At 40.1% G+C, this 16,842-nt stretch overlaps 1 protein-coding gene across 5 annotated transcripts in view; it reads left to right on the top strand.

Annotated features, from left to right (window-relative positions):
* Positions 1-14,208, top strand: part of PRICKLE1 (prickle planar cell polarity protein 1) — a 65,342-nt gene extending 51,134 nt beyond the window's left edge. For all 5 annotated transcript variants that reach the window (XM_085043453.1, XM_085043479.1, XM_085043471.1 and 2 more), the window contains exons 2-8: positions 4,853-5,032; positions 7,238-7,351; positions 8,183-8,320; positions 8,808-9,011; positions 9,472-9,658; positions 9,798-10,661; positions 11,983-14,208. In XM_085043453.1, the coding sequence (XP_084899579.1) occupies positions 4,901-5,032; positions 7,238-7,351; positions 8,183-8,320; positions 8,808-9,011; positions 9,472-9,658; positions 9,798-10,661; positions 11,983-12,839 (2,496 nt within the window). In that variant the 5' untranslated portion in view covers positions 4,853-4,900 and the 3' untranslated portion in view covers positions 12,840-14,208. The remainder of the gene's footprint in view (positions 1-4,852; positions 5,033-7,237; positions 7,352-8,182; positions 8,321-8,807; positions 9,012-9,471; positions 9,659-9,797; positions 10,662-11,982) is intronic.
* The last annotated feature ends 2,634 nt before the right edge of the window (positions 14,209-16,842 follow it).

Raw genomic sequence — 16,842 nt, 5'->3', positions numbered from 1 at the left:
AAATCTGTACACCCTCTTAAGGAGGTGGGGGGGAGCATCCCTGAGAATACCTCTTCCTCGGCTGGAAGTTTGGGTCTTGCCTCACTACAGTGTGCACTTGAGTTTCCATCAGTACTGTACAGAGCCAAGGATAACACAGCCAAATCAGATGTGTTGGCTGGGGCAATGCTTTGTCACGGGGCTTCCTCCTTTTGTTAAATACAGGTAGCCTGTCTTTGCAGTATGGTTCATCAAAAGAAAATACTCTGAGAAGGATTGTCTGACTTCCAGTTGGAAAACTGATCTTTGCACTAGGATGCTAGAGGAGGAGAGCAGTTAACTCCTCTGTTGGTCCTTGTACACTGGCTAACAAAAACAGTTCTTACTTGTAGGGTCCATCTAGAGGTCTTTTGAATGGACAAGTAGACAGGCTCTATTCCTTCCCCACTGCTCTGGGTAGTTCATTACTCAAAAGGAACCAACAGCCGAAGAAGTCGCTATGCGCTGGTGCTGATACAGATTCTACTTATAAACTCTGGATCCGGATTTCCCACACAGAGAGCTACAGAGCTCACTGTAGATATGCAATTTGTACTGTAGCTAGGGAATGGGACTTCCTGATCATGTGTGTAATACATATTGGAAACAGGCTTTGAATTATTAATAGTTATTTTATGGTTGTTTATTGCTGTTATATTGCACCCTTCCTCTTCTAATGTAGTTATCTTGCACCAGAGATTAAATAAGCAGGTGAATGGGCCGGCCATGCTAATCTTAACTTGTTGAGCCTTCATTGTGAATGGATGCATGTGATATGCATCTTGTATCCCCTATAGCCTTGTTAACAAGCCTTCTAACAAAAAAGTTGTTAAAACAATTTGCCCTGCAGGACAGAGTAAAACAGCAGGGGGTGGGCAAGGAGATGTTTGTCTAACTTTGCTTACAAATCATGACCTCTTCTATCTGGTCATAGGGGAATATAATCAGTGAGCTGGAAATCCTAGCATGGGGGTAACCTTCATACAGGCTTCAGCAACAGCTTTGTTCTAAGTTTGATATCCCAGTATTTTGTGTACCCATAGCTTTGTAATTAGGAGTGTAGTTTGTCTTTGCCTCTAAAGAATTTGTCATATGACCGTTTTAATTCATCAGTGGAAAAAACCACAGTAATTGCTTTTCTTTTCAAATCAAATTTAGCTGTATAACTCAATTATGTTATTCATAGTTGTCAACCTGCCAGTGAAATACCTCCTTGTAGGCTATAAAGCCTTTTTTGAGAGGTCCTATTTGAACAGAACTGAAACCTCAAAATGTTCCATGGACTTTAGGAAAGCAAAGCAAAACAACACATCCTTGCTGTGTTCTGTAGGTGTCATGGCAGGAGTAGAAAGACCACCTTTCTACTCATCCCTCGGAAAGCACTTATTTTTTCAGCTGTTGTTTATATTCATTTGAATCCTCCTTAGGATGTAATCATTTTAAACGGATCAATTTGAAGGATGAGTGTGGCTGGGGGGCTGGGAGGAAGAACCCTGTAGTTTTAAAATGCAAACCAAATTACACTTGAGCGGGAGAGGAAGAAGAACTCCTAAACAAGCAATTGCTAAAATAGTTTTGCAGATAGCCTGCTGTTAAAGTAGGCTGGATTAGAAACCTTGTTCTCAGCAACCCCACAGTATTTGTGATGCAGCTGTATTGATATGTGGTGTACTGTCAATCAATTTATAGCCAGCTTTACATTAGCTCTATGGGAGCGTTTTTCTTTAATGTGAATGATGTCCTTTGAGCTGTCCTAATCTCAGTTCATTGAGGTTTGTGGACCTTGCTTTGAACATTTCACCTTCTCTGGGGAGAACCCTGATTGTAAAGTTGCATTTTACAGTTGGAGGTAAGATGTATTTTTCTTTTATTCTCTGTCAGCCAAACTTTCAACCTACCCTGTATGACTGGAAACTGGACCTGTGGGTCTGTGGTTTCCTCTTGTTGGAGCTGGTGTGCATGCTTTCTGAAATGGATGTGTCAGAGGAGGCCCAGGCAGGATGAGTGGCTGCAGAAAAGCAGCCTTGTCTCTCTCTTACCAGGGCCTTGTCTTCTTTAGGAATTAGGCAACATTCCTACACTCCTTATGTACCTTTGCTGTACTTAAGATCCTGACGTTGCCCAGCGCGGCTTTTTTCAGTGTGGAAGTAGTATGTAGCCTTACTGTTCCAAACATGCAGAAAAGTTGATATGTCATCATGCATTCAGATTTTGGGTTGTTTCCTTGTCTTTCAAGAGAAGTTGGAGAAGTTAATTTTTGATCTTGTGCAGAGAAGGTTTTGAACAACCAATATGAAGCAATTACTCAGTTACTTGGTGTGCTTGTGAGTGTTGGGTATTGTGAGAACAAGGCAGGGATGCACTCTGCTCAAGTGCCCAGACTGCCAGAGCTGAACCCATCTCTTTGCCTAAATTATGTTTCAAATCTGCTTCCTGTGGTATGCGGTTGAGGTTGGGCTGCCTAATGAAATATTGGCAAAGATGTTTCACCTACTGACTCCTTTTTTTCCTGAGTTATTGGCAGGAGTCAGTTCTTGAAAAGGGACTGTTTGACCAATAAAAGTTCTTGCAATGCCGTAAGAATTGGAAATACCAGCTTAGGTGTCAGTGAGTGGCACATTATTGCAAATCAGGTATCTGCCACTTTCTAAAGGGAAATGGCAAAACAGGTCATCTGCTGCTAAGACTGTCTTGGAAGGAATTCAGCTTCTCAATGATATTCATGGTGACTTTATATTTAAGAATTATTTGGATATAGATGATGCGTGACAGAAGCTGCCAAACTGAGTATCCATATCCATCAACAACAGTGAACGCTATTGCTTTTTTTTGCTAGAGTGATTTCCTAACTGCATCACAGTATACTTCTCTGTCCCTCTTTCCTCGCACCCCAGTTTTATGCAAGAAATAAAAAAAACGTACCTGGTGCATGATTTTTCTTCCACTAGTAAGTGGGAAGTGGAAACAGTTCTGTATTCCTTGTCTTATTATTTGTTTTTGAGAGCAACTAATTCAAGGGACACAATATGTACCAGAAGTCTGTCTTTCTATTTTAAATATGATTGAGCTTTTAGGATTGAATTTGGTTATGTTTACCTTCCTTGAGAAAGATTGTTAAGCTCAGAAGCTGTTGTGCTAACCTTTAGTTGTTCAGCTTGAGTAAGATTTCAGACATGTGCCTGACAGCTCACCAGCTTTCTAGAAATAGCCTGTTCTCAAAGGGGAAGTTGGCAGGTTTGCTTGCCCCATCAAATATTAAATTAATCTTCTATTATAGTACAGCTATGAAGTGTTTTGGCATCTTAGCAGTGCACCAAAAATAGTGCGTATGTTTCTGAACCAGAAGTTTTTGAAATAAAGTTAGACAACTTAATTTTTTTGGAGCACTAACCCAGTGAAAGAGTTAAGTAATCCCATCTCTTTTTATTGGGTATAGGAATGTACAGATGTATTGAAAATAGGGATAGATAAGACTTTATACTGGATATTATAATTTCTCTGAGTTAGTAGCTTTTGGATGCATATGGCTACTTTTTATGGGGCAGGTTTGGGTTTTTGTGCTGAATCATCAGAACCTGGCACTAATCAGTGCCTCATGCTTGAAAGGGAAACTCCTGTTGAGTAACCAGCAGAATATTTGGGTAAGCAGTCTTAAATCTTCCAGCTGTGATCTAGGAGCAATTTATTTTCTCTACGACAGTGGTGATGAGACTGGAAACGTGGGGCCCACCAGAAGATTTTAGATTGCTGTCCCCATTAGACCCACCAGCAAGGTTTATGTCAAGGAGATTAACATTTGCTACAGCTTGGGTGTAGCAGTGACAAAATTGGATCTGTGTTTAGATAAATAGGTGAAATAATGTCCTAAAATGGGGAAGGCACATCTCACACATCATGGTATTGCAAGAGCAAGCTTGTTCCTACCCCAAGTGGTCAGGATATCTGTCATGTTAGGACACATCCTCTGGGGTTTTGGTTATCTGTATTTCATTGAAATGCCTTGTCTGAATTTCCTAAGAACTTCTGGTAGAATTAATATAAGATGTATATCTTGTTAAGCTTTTTATTGCAGACTGCTACGGATCTTGGTGAGAGCCTTCTTTGCCAGTTGTGACTAAAAACGATCCCACTGATATTAAGCTTTGCAGGCTTCATGAATCAACAGAATCATCTCCCTGTAGGGTTTTAAATTGACAGAACAATCATGATGCATTTTACAGAGACTAATCTGGCATAATTGGATTTCAGATATTTAACAAGACCAACGCCCTTCTGCTCCCATACAGCTAAACCAAAGTTCTCAGAGGAATCCAGCAGATGTTTGCTGCTCTGTGCCGGCCTTATGAACAACACTATGCTACTTGCTCAACTGTCTTTCCCCAATAATTTCTTTAGTTTTTGACAAGTGGTTGTCATGTCTTTTGTTTTACTGGGACAGTGGTAGTAATGACTTCAGGAAGAGCTTGTGTCATTGCTGTTGTCAGTATCTGCTCAATGAGTCTTTCCTAGATATACACACATATAACCTGCTATGCGAAACAAGCAGAACTGTAAAAAGTGACAAATGTTAATACTGAAATACATTGCAGTTGCCAAAAGTGGTAGTCTGTGCCTAGTTTTCTGGTTGATTTTTTGTTGTTGTTTTTTTTTTTAATAGTTTTATTTTTATAAGTCTTAAGCATTTTTAAATTGCTCGTAGCAAGTTGTAATGAAGCTTCAATAATTTATTGTTTTGAGCAACACAAGGAATACTAAACTGTTGTAAGATCATTTACACTGATAATTAGTTGTTTATGTTCAAATTTATTAAAGATCTGTTAATCTTTTTCTCCAGATCAATTGCTTGATGAGCTGAAGCTGAAATATTTAACACTTCACACTTATGCCATTGGAGATGGAGCCCAAAGCCAATAACCTTGTTTTTGGGTGTCAACGAAGCTCAACCTCTGATGATGACTCTGGCTGTGCCTTGGAGGAATATGCCTGGGTCCCCCCAGGCCTCCGACCAGAGCAGGTACCAACCATGTTTCTGCATTTTAGAAATAAGCTTCATAAGGACTGTCTAAGTGAGTGATATGCTGCCTCTATAAGTCTAATTAAAGTCCTTTAATTCATGTGGAACTTTTCACTTCTTTTTTGTTTCCTGTCCAATAAGGCTGTGTGTAGGGAGCTTAAAGTTCCCAACCCTGAGGAGTTTTATGTTCCAAAACAAGGTGTTTGAAAAAGTATATGCTGCAAAGGTATGTGCTGTCAAGTCTAAAAGCAGCATAGAAGTTTGCTTTCTTTTTGAAACAAGTTATTGGGTTAAATTAAAGCTCATGGCATACCTCATGACATTGTGCTCCCTGGCCAAGTATTTCACTACACTTGTATGACTCTTTAAATAATTAGGCACTTGACATCTAGAACATGGATAGTACTGCAGCACATATAAATGAAAGTGTTCAGTCACTGTGACAGGTAATAATGTGTTTTACACTTGTTTAAATACTTGCATGGCTGCCATTTGTTCATGCCAGGATTTCTCTTGCATGGTGTCTGGAGCTGACACTTGTGGGTTGGTTGGGCTCTTTCCCCTCTCTCTCTTCAGTCCCCTTTTTTTGTGTACCATCACATGGCAATGGGAATAAAAGTGAAATTACTGATGACCAAGTTGCTATGAGAGACCAGAATGAACTGCTCATGGTATTCATTCATGGTATTGATGATATTGCAACTGAGCTCAAGCTGTGTACTCAGTAATATTCAGAACTCAAGACTTCAGTGTTCAATGGCCAAGGTGGCTTCATCTGCTAAAGGAGGCAGAGCAATCCTGGCAAGCTTATACAGTCCATAGTTTAGAAAAGTGCAGAAGGTGTCTTTTTTGCAATGCAGATATTTTCTTAATCATGAGTAAAGTAACGAGTCAGCAGGAATGGCAAGTAACAGGCTATTTTTAGGGCAACTCTCTTTATCACTTACTTAAGCATCTATAAGAATCCTGATGAATCAGACCTTAAGGCAAATAGTGAGCTAACAGTCTGCCAGCACAATTAAATGCCCTAAAATATCCTCATAATCCCAGCTAGCCCAAACTCATTAAAGATGGGGTTTTTTTCCCCAGAAGAATTTCTTATTTCAAGAACAGTGCAATAAACTTGAGAAAAGGGCATAAAGTATTTTTAAAGCTTCACTTCTTGCTGCATGTTATCTTTTCTGGAGCATCCTGAAATATAGTCAGTAGCAAGTGGGCTTACAGTAGACTTCAGTTGTTTAAATTTTGGTTAAATGTACATGTTTTGTACAACTTGTCTCTCATAATTTTGATTGCTTCCTGACTTAAGTGACTGATTAATGCTTTTTTTTTCATTTGTCTTGCACAGTAATAAGCTGTTGACCTGAGCATTATTTAAATCTGTACGGCAAGTAATATTTTTGCCAATAGTCAGCTCTTACTTATAGCCCCAGGCCTCGTGACAAGCTGGAAACTGCATAGGAAAAACAATAAATCTGTAGCTGTTCCACAAAAATATTTTTTGCCATTGGGCTTTGTTGTAGTGTTCATTACAGCCTTCCTGTCATAATATTCTTCTGAAAAAAAAAAAAGAGTGAAGATTGATACAAAAACATTCATCCCGTGAAAATTTCCTGGTTAATTTGCATCTGATTGAAATGTGGCTGGATCCAGCCTCCTCCCAAGGGAAGGAGGTTTCCACCTTCTTACCAAAGCCCACATGGAAGCAATGAAAGCTGATGCTTTGGTGAACCTGATCAGCAGGAGACTACAAAACAGCTTTTGTCTCAACAATGTGTAAAATGCAGAGAGCAAATTAAATCTGTTTATATAGTGGCTGTTTTCTGGAAAGCTTCATGCCTTGTGTGGTAAATTGCAGAGGGAAACTTAGAATTTCCATGGGGTTGTTGACCAGCCCTGAAGGGGGTGGGAATAATGAGAACATTAAATGTGCATAATTTATGATACCCCCCTAATTGTCACTGCAAATTGCATACCAGAAAAGCAATTCAGCAGCTGGGTGCTAGTTTTATCAGAGACAATTCAGGTTTGCTGAGCTGGTTCATCTGGGTCTTGTATTTTCAGCCTAAACCCTGTCACAGTCTAATGTAGCGTGACCTTCTTCCTTCGTAAATGAGACCTGAGATAAAACAGTAGCTGAAGGATGCTGGCAGTGCTTGGGGGATGTGTGTCCCTGAGTCTGAACTCTGCATTTCTCCTGGTCAGGTCCAGTTGTATTTTGCCTGCTTGCCAGAGGAGAAGGTCCCTTATGTTAACAGCCCTGGAGAGAAACACCGGATTAAACAACTTCTCTATCAGCTGCCACCCCACGATAACGAGGTAAGTACAGAATTTAGGATGAACCATCAGGCTTGGGTCTCCCTGGCAGCTTTTCCGTGGAGAATTACCTGCCTGTATTTATGACAAACCTAAACCGTGGCCTGCAGTGGCATCTGAGCTATAAAGCAGCACGGTGTGTACACTGAGTCCATTGTTCAGCTGTCCACTTCGCTTGTGTGCAGATAAGAGCTGTCTGGAAGGACACTGCCTTTGCTTGTTAGGGAGGCTGGTGTCACTGCAATAAACTTAACACAAGTTGGTTTTATAGTGTTTGCAGCCACCCACCAATTACCAGGAACCTACAAATTCCTGGAATTGCATTGTAGCGCACAAAAAGGATGCTTTGTGATAGTAAAAGGTTTGCATCTCAGTTATGCAGTGTAATTTGGAGTAGAAGTGGAAACAACAAACAAGCTCTTTGTAAGGAAAGGGGCGGGGGTGTCAGTACTTAAGATCTTGTGTGTACTGCAGTACTTAGTCGTGGGCACTTAACCATAAATCTAAAGGACAATGTTATGGCTGATTTAGGTTCATTCCATTATTTTAGGATAGCAGCAGATTTTGGGTTAGTTTTAAAAAATCTTTTTTCTTGCCTAAACTAAACAGTTTAGCATGGTGGGTTTTTTCCTGTAATGCAAAATCTCCTTCCATACTACTTTTGTGTTTTGCAATATTACCTAAATATTAAGATGGTAGAGACGGCAACTGGGAAAAGTTTTATGATGATTGGCAGCATGCCTGATGAATTCCTTGCATATATGCACTTACTTACTCATCTGTTACTTTAAAACTCAGTCTCTAAATTAAGTTCTCCTGTGTTTTCACTGGAAGGTGAGATACTGCCAGTCGTTAAGTGAAGAGGAAAAGAAGGAGCTGCAGATGTTCAGTTCCCAGCGCAAAAAGGAGGCACTGGGACGAGGCACTATTAAACTACTCTCCAGAGCAGTGATGCATGCTGTTTGTGAGCAGGTAATACACTGGTGCCACAAGCCAGCTACAGGGCTCAATAATGTAAAACTACACTGTCTCAATATTAAAATTTAAACTTCTGTCTATGTCTGAAAATAACAACAAAAGATTATCTTTGAAACTACATGGAAGAAGAAAGAAGGTAATGCTTGATTAAACAAAATGTAATCTTTGATACTGGGAATGAACTGAGTCTTTGATATATTTCCTACTCAAAAAAAACCCCTAATGCTGACTTCTACTAAAGTAATGACACATAAAAAGCAGACATATGCTTTAAAATGTTACTTGGTATAAAATAAACTTATATTCACAAAAGGTTCATTGAGATGCAGTTCATCTAGACTAAAACGGATCATACTTTTTCCTTCTTGTCAGAAATTTGGAATAAAATCTCCTGTTGGGTTTGGTGTTTTAACTTAGGTTAAATGCAAGAAGCTAGTAGTTTTGGATGGGAAGTGTGTTCACTTTCTGGGTTTTTTCCTAGTGTGGTACAAAAGTAAATGGCGGTGAAGTTGCAGTTTTTGCCTCAAGAGCTGGGCCAGGTGTGTGCTGGCATCCCTCGTGCTTCGTGTGCTTCACATGCAACGAGCTGCTCGTTGACCTTATCTATTTCTACCAAGATGGAAAAATTCACTGTGGCAGACACCACGCTGAACTTCTCAAACCTCGATGTTCAGCCTGCGATGAGGTAAATAGTTCACACTTTATGGCCAAGCTACACTCCTGTTGTTCAGCTGACACACTGCATCACTTGGGAAATCGTTCACTCCAGATGCAGTCACTTAAGAAGTCAGGACTCTGCTGCATAGATGTGTTTGAAGGCTGAGGGGTATTTAATTTCTTGTCAAACTAGAAATATTGTAAGCAATAAGATGGTATTTCAAAAGCAAACACCTGTTTGTGTTTAGAATGGAACATTCTCAAATATTCCAAAATATTATCCTTATAGAAGAGCTTCTTGAATGGTTACTTTTTTTTTTCTTTGTTTTGGCTTTAGAATGTACTGTTTTTATCTTTGTATTCAGAAGGGAGCAAAACAAAAATAAATTTACTGTGTGAACTGCATTGTTAGGGTATTTTATATGCTCTAAGTCCCAAGGTGAGGTTTTGGCCACTTAACTAAAAGTATCCTTTTTATCTCTGAAAAGATAATTTTTGCTGATGAGTGTACAGAAGCTGAAGGTCGCCACTGGCACATGAAGCACTTCTGTTGCCTGGAGTGTGAAACAATCCTGGGTGGACAGAGGTACATCATGAAGGATGGGCGGCCGTTCTGCTGTAACTGTTTTGAATCTCTCTATGCGGAATACTGTGAGACGTGTGGGGAACACATTGGTGAGTGTGTCCTTTTCATGCATTATGCTTACAAATTAAGGGAAAGCTGATTTATTAAATGATTTCACATTCCAGAAGTATGAATTATGCAAGCAATTTTTTAGAGAGACTCAAAGCATTGCCTTTTCTCCCTTTCCAGGTGTTGACCATGCTCAGATGACCTATGATGGACAGCACTGGCATGCCACAGAAACTTGCTTTTCTTGTGCTCAGTGCAAGACCTCTTTGCTTGGCTGCCCTTTCCTTCCAAAGCAAGGGCAGATTTACTGTTCAAAAACCTGCAGCCTGGGAGAAGATGTTCATGCCTCCGACTCTTCTGATTCTGCATTTCAGTCTGCTCGATCCAGAGATTCCAGGAGGAGTGTCCGCATGGGAAAAAGCAGCCGGTCAGCCGACCAGTGCCGCCAGTCTCTGCTCCTCTCGCCGGCCCTCAACTACAAATTCCCTGGCCTTTCAGACAATGCCGATGATACTCTTTCTCGTAAGCTGGATGATTTAAGCCTTTCAAGGGAAGAGGCAGGCTTTGTTAATGAAGACTTCTGGAAAGGAAGAGTAGAGCAAGAAATGCCTGAAGACCCTGAAGAATGGGCTGAACACGAAGACTACATGACTCAACTTCTTCTGAAGTTTGGGGATAAAAGCCTCTTCCAGCAGCCCACTGAAGTAGACATTAGATCAAGTGAACACTGGATTTCTGATAGCATGGTCAAGAGCAAATTGGACTTGAAAAAAAATAATCCAAGCCTAGCAAGTAAGAAGTATCAATCAGACATGTACTGGGCCCAGTCACAAGATGGTTTGGGAGACTCTGCATATGGCAGCCACCCAGGCCCTGCCAGCAGCAGGAAAATCCAGGAGCTAGACATGGAACACGGGGCCTCGGGATACAAACATGACCAAACACCATGGTATGGAGGTTCACTCGAATGTTTGTCTGACCTGAAACAGCAAGAACAAAGTGTTCGAGACTCAATGGATTCCTTGGCTTTGTCTAACATAACAGGTAATGGGGAAATAAATGAATGGTTTTGATGGAGAGGTTAACAAAAGCATGCGTGTTGAAGTATTTTGATGGAAGATTTCTCATTTCAGTGATTTCTGAAAAGCTTTAGTAGCAAGGGATGAATGTAAAGTAGGCAGCAGCTTTTATCAAGCACATAATGTTTCACCAGGGTATATTTCTGCCACTTAAATCCTATTAGATTCTTCTCCTTTTCTTTTGAATTTCTTTCTTTTGCTTAAAGCAAAAAAATCATTGATGTTAAACAGAGTAAGAACGATCTTAAACTACACATTTGTTATATACAAACCACTGCTTTAAGCAAATTATTATTTTGCCATACCTTATGTATAAGTTGCATTATATATTAGGATGATATTAAAGATAATCTGTGAAACACTTTAGATAATTTCCCATTTTGCTTTTAAAAATATGTAGAAAATCTGAAAGGATGGTAAACTTCTTAGCCTTAGGAAATTAGGTTTATGAGATTATCTTTCTCCATAGACTAAAGGGAAACTGATAATCCACTTTTGTGATGAACCTCCTTGTCTAATGTGATTGAAGCTACCCAAAGGGATTAAGTGTGTGTTAACCTTCCTTTCCTATTTCTGTACAAAAAGCCCAAACCTGGCAGGTAGAGAACCATTTTAAAAGTTGTCCAGTCATCGTCTCCTTTCCTTTCCTCCTGTGACCGAAATTACTGCAGCTAATTGTCGAGCTGAGGCCCAGCCACAGGCTGGCTGTGTTTGCCAAGCAGCAGTGAAGGAACTGAGGAGAGGAGCTTGGTTCAGGGGGCAGGAGGAGGCACTGGAGGTGTTGCACCTGGGACCACCACAGGGCACATGACACTGTTGTTGTGGGAATGAAGTGTCAGTGGAGTACAGCAGGCCAGCTTACTTTTGATGACTTTCGGAGCGTAAGGATCCTTTTCTGCAAGGCAGTAAGCTTGGCTTTCCTGTTGCAACAGCTGGAACATGAATTTGGCAATTCTAGAAATGTGAAATACTTTAGTCTTAAGAATGGCAAGCATAGGCTGTAGAATAATTTTAAGTAATCCTTTTTACTTAAAAGGTGTAGCTTGTATGCATGTTTCAAAATTTTAAGCTCATTGAACTTCTACTCTTGATGTTCTCATGACAGCCAATTCTTTAGTAATCAGAGCTAATACTTAAATGTTTTAAGTCAAAACAAAGCTTATTCTACTACGAAGAGAGTATTTTTGGTAATAGTTAAAAAAACATCTGACAAGAAATGTTTCATGTTTTAATACTTTGATACTTCTCTCATTTTCCCATTCCTCCTTTCTCCATTCCTACCACAGGGGCTTCAATGGATGGAGAAGGCAAGCCACGGCCATCTCTCTACTCCTTGCAAACTTTCCAAGAACTGGAGGTGGAGGACTGTGAGAAGATGAGCAACATGGGAACTCTGAATTCTTCGATGCTCCACCGGAGCACAGAGTCCTTGAAGAGTCTGAGCTCAGAGTTGTGTCAGGAAAAAGTTTTGCCAGAGGAAAAGCCAGTGCATGTGCCTGTACTGAGACGATCTAAATCCCAGTCTAGACCACAACAAGTGAAATTTTCAGATGATGTTATTGATAATGGAAGTTATGAGAATCTTGAAATACGTCAGCCTCCAATGAGCGAAAGGACTCGTAGGCGTGTTTACCATTTCGAAGAGCGTGGAAATCGGCCGTCTCACCATCGCAGAAGAAGCAGGAAGTCTCGTTCAGATAATGCACTTAACTTGGCCGCAGAAAGAAGATGCTCTCCAAGAGAGAGATTTCGTTATTACTCCCCTCAGGATCATGAAAAATTTATTCAGAATAGAAGCTCACGTGAGCTTCGGGCCTATATTCAAAATGCAGAGCTGTATGGACCATATGCCCATACTAGGTCTGACTATGCACTGCGGAATCAGATGGTTGATAAATTTTTTGGATTATATGGTGAGGAAGATGACTCCTGGTGTTCAACTTCATCCTCATCATCCGATTCTGAAGAGGAAGGATATTTTCTAGGACAACCAATTCCACAGCCACGGTCACTGAGATATCCATACTATACAGATGATCTTTCTGGTCCAACTACTGCGTTATCTAGTTCTCAGTTCGGACAAAGGACAACCAAATCAAAGAAGAAGAGAGGACACAAAGGAAAAAATTGTATTATATCTTAATTATTAGTATTTCTTAATTGGGAGGACCAGTCAATTCTGTAGCTACAGTTTGAACCACATCTTTTTATATTAATAATTGTACTTAGGCAAGTTGCTAAAGTTCGTAATGCTTTGCCAGTGTAAATGATAACCGTGCCAGAGTTTACATTGTAAAAGTAACATTCAGAAATGTCACCACACCAAATGATCTGCTCAGATACTGCTAGGCTTACATATTGTGTTTCAGCTGTCAAAATACTGTTACTGCAGTTCTTAATACAGACTTTTTGTAGACATTTTATTTTATGCTCACTATTCACCTACATTCAATTATCTGAGAGAGAGGATTCAACAAAGATCAATAAATAAAAATGTCAGTCCTGTGCTGTAGCTATATACACACAGGGTGATCTTTGACTTTTTCCTCTTGATGCCAAGAACAAAAAGACTCTATACTGTGCCCTTTCTTCATTGATAAAGCTCACTTTTCCTCATTCAAGTTTCCATAAAAAAACTGGATTCTTTTTATTTTGGAAAATGTTCCTTAAGAAAGCAAAAATCATAATGTGGGAGCTGAAATGCTTGAAGCCTTGATGTATCCTAAAGCAGCAGTGAATGTTTTATATATTTAACTTTCATGGGGTTTTCCTCCACAATTTTTTGAGAAACTGTGAGGTGGTTGGTTTTGGGGTTTTTTCATGCCTGTTTAAAGGAAGATATTAATTCAGCTGCTGGAATTGGACTTAGCTGCCAAGGAGTGGTGATGTTTTTTCTGTCATGCCCCCCACCCCTCAGCAGTGAGAGGTACAACTGCTGGAGTCCTTTGCTCAGGCATGTAACCCCAGTTGAGTCAATGAATCTACTTACGTAACAAATATTTTCATATGGGCTTAAAGGATTAGGCTCCAGAATTGTGTCTTTTCACATGCATTATCCAGGTTTTAAAATGTATTAGCTGCAATTCTAAGTAAAAAAAAAATTGATATTTATAATGTAGTATTTCATAGGCTTAAATGTGTTCATAATTTAACAGTGCAAATACTAATGTACATATTGTACAGTTAAAATTTTAAAATCTGAATATTTTTATATCCCTGAATTTGAAGAAGTTTGTTACAATATCAAACTAGATTTGTTAGGGGTTTAACAGCAGTGTTATGGATGAAATATTGCTTGTATTTTAGTCAGGGGGTTTAAGTTGAAAAATGTTCAGTGCAAAACAGCTTAATTTTGTCTACTAGGTATTAAAAGCTCTGTATGCATGGTGGGGCTATGTAAATACTCTCTATGGCCCTCTTAATCTTGCAAGTATTATTTATGGGTCAAGCAAAATGTAAACTATATAAATGTAAAAACCACACAAGCTTGGAATATATCATTACAACCAGTACGCAACTCCTGTGGATGTGGATTTTTTTATCCCTCCTTCCCCAAAAATAATTTCTAAAGTTTACCTACCTAAAGGAAGAGAGATACTGAGTGGCTCTAGAAGGCAAAAACTACACACTAGTAGGTAATCTCAGTAGTTGCCTTGAACTCAGATACAGAGCAGGAGCTATTTGAAGTTATAATAAATTTCTTTGGCTGTTTTAAATAAAGGGCAGAAATTTCGTAACAGTGACATCCACTCATTAAGATAGTAAATGCTAAAACCATTGGCTTTCTCACCACCTGAAGAAAGGAAACTAATGAAATAACAGATGCTTCTTAACAAAAAAGTTTGTCAAATGGAACTAAGCTTGCCCTTCTTGAGGATAAAGACGTATGGAAGACTTGTGGGGCTGGAGATGCTGACTTGTTAATAACCTTCCCTAGGATGCTCCAGCAATGATTAGGATCTTCCATTCTCACCTATGTTTCCAAAAGTGGGAAACCAGGATCCTCAGAAACAAAATGCTGTTCCACTACCGCTGTGTGTCGGACCAAGTAACTGTCTCATGGAGAAATGTCTCCACAAGTAGTTCTTCTGATCCTAAGCCATCTCCTGAGATGCAGCAGATGTACTCTCCCAAACTGCAGTACCTTATGGAATATTACAGTTCTCCATAGATTGTTAGCTGCTTCTTAATACTTTCTTCTATAAAAAAGGTTTAAAGATGATTATACAACTTTTTTTTTTCAGCTTCACATAAACAATTTCTCACTATTTTTGACCATTACTTATGAGAAATATTTCTAATTGATTCCTCCAGCTTAAATATAAAGAGAACAGTGTGGGATACAGTGTTTGTGACCAGCATAAGATTCAGATAGTCCCCAAAGCTCTGAAGTGTGGTTTGTGTTACTGGAAGTTGTACCTATATTTCAAGTAGAACATATAACCTGGTAGGCACCTAAGCATGACTCACCACCCCCCAGTGGGATGGGGGAGAGAAAAGTAAGAAAAAGAAAACCTTATGGGCTGAGTTAAAGACCATTTAATAGCCAAAAACAAACAAGCAAAAAACCCCAAACAGAAAACCCTGAAGTGATACCAAACAACCCACTAGCTCAGCACTAGCCAACTACTACCCAGCCTGTCCTTGAACAGCAGCTGCCCTGGCAAACTCCTTACCCCACCCCTAGTTTTATATGCCGAGCATGATCTATGCCTGTGGTCAGTTGGGGTCAGCTGTCCTGGCTGTGTCCTCTCCCAACATCTTGTGCACCCCCAGCCTCCTCACTGGGGGTGAGAGGGTGAGAGGCAGAAAAGGCCATGGCTCTGTGTAAGCTCTGCTCAGCAACAGCTGAAACATCCCTGGGTTATCAGCATGTTTCCAGCACAAACCTGAAGCACAGCACCCCTGCACCAGCTAATATGAACATTTAACCCCAGAACAACCTCCATGACACTGAAAAATACTAGGGCAAAACATTATCCTCATCTTCATCAAAACTGAAAATCTTGTGGACAAGAGGGTGACAAGGATTTGGTTCTGATACCTGGCATTACCTCCTTTCATATTCATTGTGATTATGTTGCTGATTTTCACCTTTATTGCTTACATTGTCACTCAAAGCTGCCAGCTCACCCAAGGGTGGTCACAGAGGTTACACTTCAGTCTCAGCAGATAGCACCTTATTTCCATACTCCTTCAATTTCCATATTTTTTATTTTTTAAGGGTATCTGCAACATTAACAAGTTCTAGGAGCAATTTCTGTTTTCAGGAGCTCTCAGAGTGACAAACTCCTCCATCACAGCATGTTTCCTTCCCCCAGCGCTCTTCCTACAGCTTTCCAGAGACCCATTGAGGCTGTCCACTAGACCAGGGACAATTTTTTTTTACATTGATGTGAAACTAATCCAAACTACTTACCTGTAAAGGAAGCAAGACTAAAAGCTGTGTTTCTTCCTTAAGTTGAGGGACTGCCATAGTATATTTTACTTACATCAACTGAAAGCATACATCACAAAAGGTTAAATGGAAACATTCAACATAATGCCAAGTATTAGATGGAAAATCAGTTACTTAACACTTACAAATGTGAATTAAACCTTTCACAGAAATAGCACTTATAAAAAATTCCAAAGACTCCTTAGCTGACAAGTTAAGTTTAACCAATTTTAGAAAAGATTAAGTAAAGGATCAGGTATAGTGAATGGCTACCTCAGGCAGGCAGCCAGTCACCAGTGGGATTACAGAGGGCTCAATTTTAGGGCCAGTGCTCTTTAATGGTGATAGATGAGTCAAGCATACATTGAGTTTGCCAATGACAGTAAATTGAGAGGAGCAGTGGACTCCCTCAAGAGCAGAGAAGCCCTGCAGAGAGAGCTGAACAAGTTAAGGAGCTGGGGGGCAATCACCAGCTGCATGAAGTTTAACAAGAGCAAGTACCAGATTCTCCACCTGGGACATGGTGGCCCTGGCTGTCTGTAAAACCTGGAGAAGTTGGATAGCAGCCCTGGAGAAAGATTTGGGGGTCCTGGTTGAGGGCAAGTTGAATATGAGTCAGCAGTGCCCTGGCAGCCAGGAGTGCCACCTGTGTCATGAGGGCATCAGGCACAGCATCGCCTGCCAGGCAAGGGAGGGGATTGTCCTGCTC

This window comes from Lichenostomus cassidix, chromosome 1Aa (genome assembly GCF_008360975.1).
Source record: "Lichenostomus cassidix isolate B80296 chromosome 1Aa, HeHo_3.0, whole genome shotgun sequence".
Taxonomy (NCBI): Eukaryota; Metazoa; Chordata; class Aves; order Passeriformes; family Meliphagidae; genus Lichenostomus; species Lichenostomus cassidix.
Note: the sequence above shows the minus strand (reverse complement) of the source record. Positions and strands in the feature narration are given on the sequence as shown.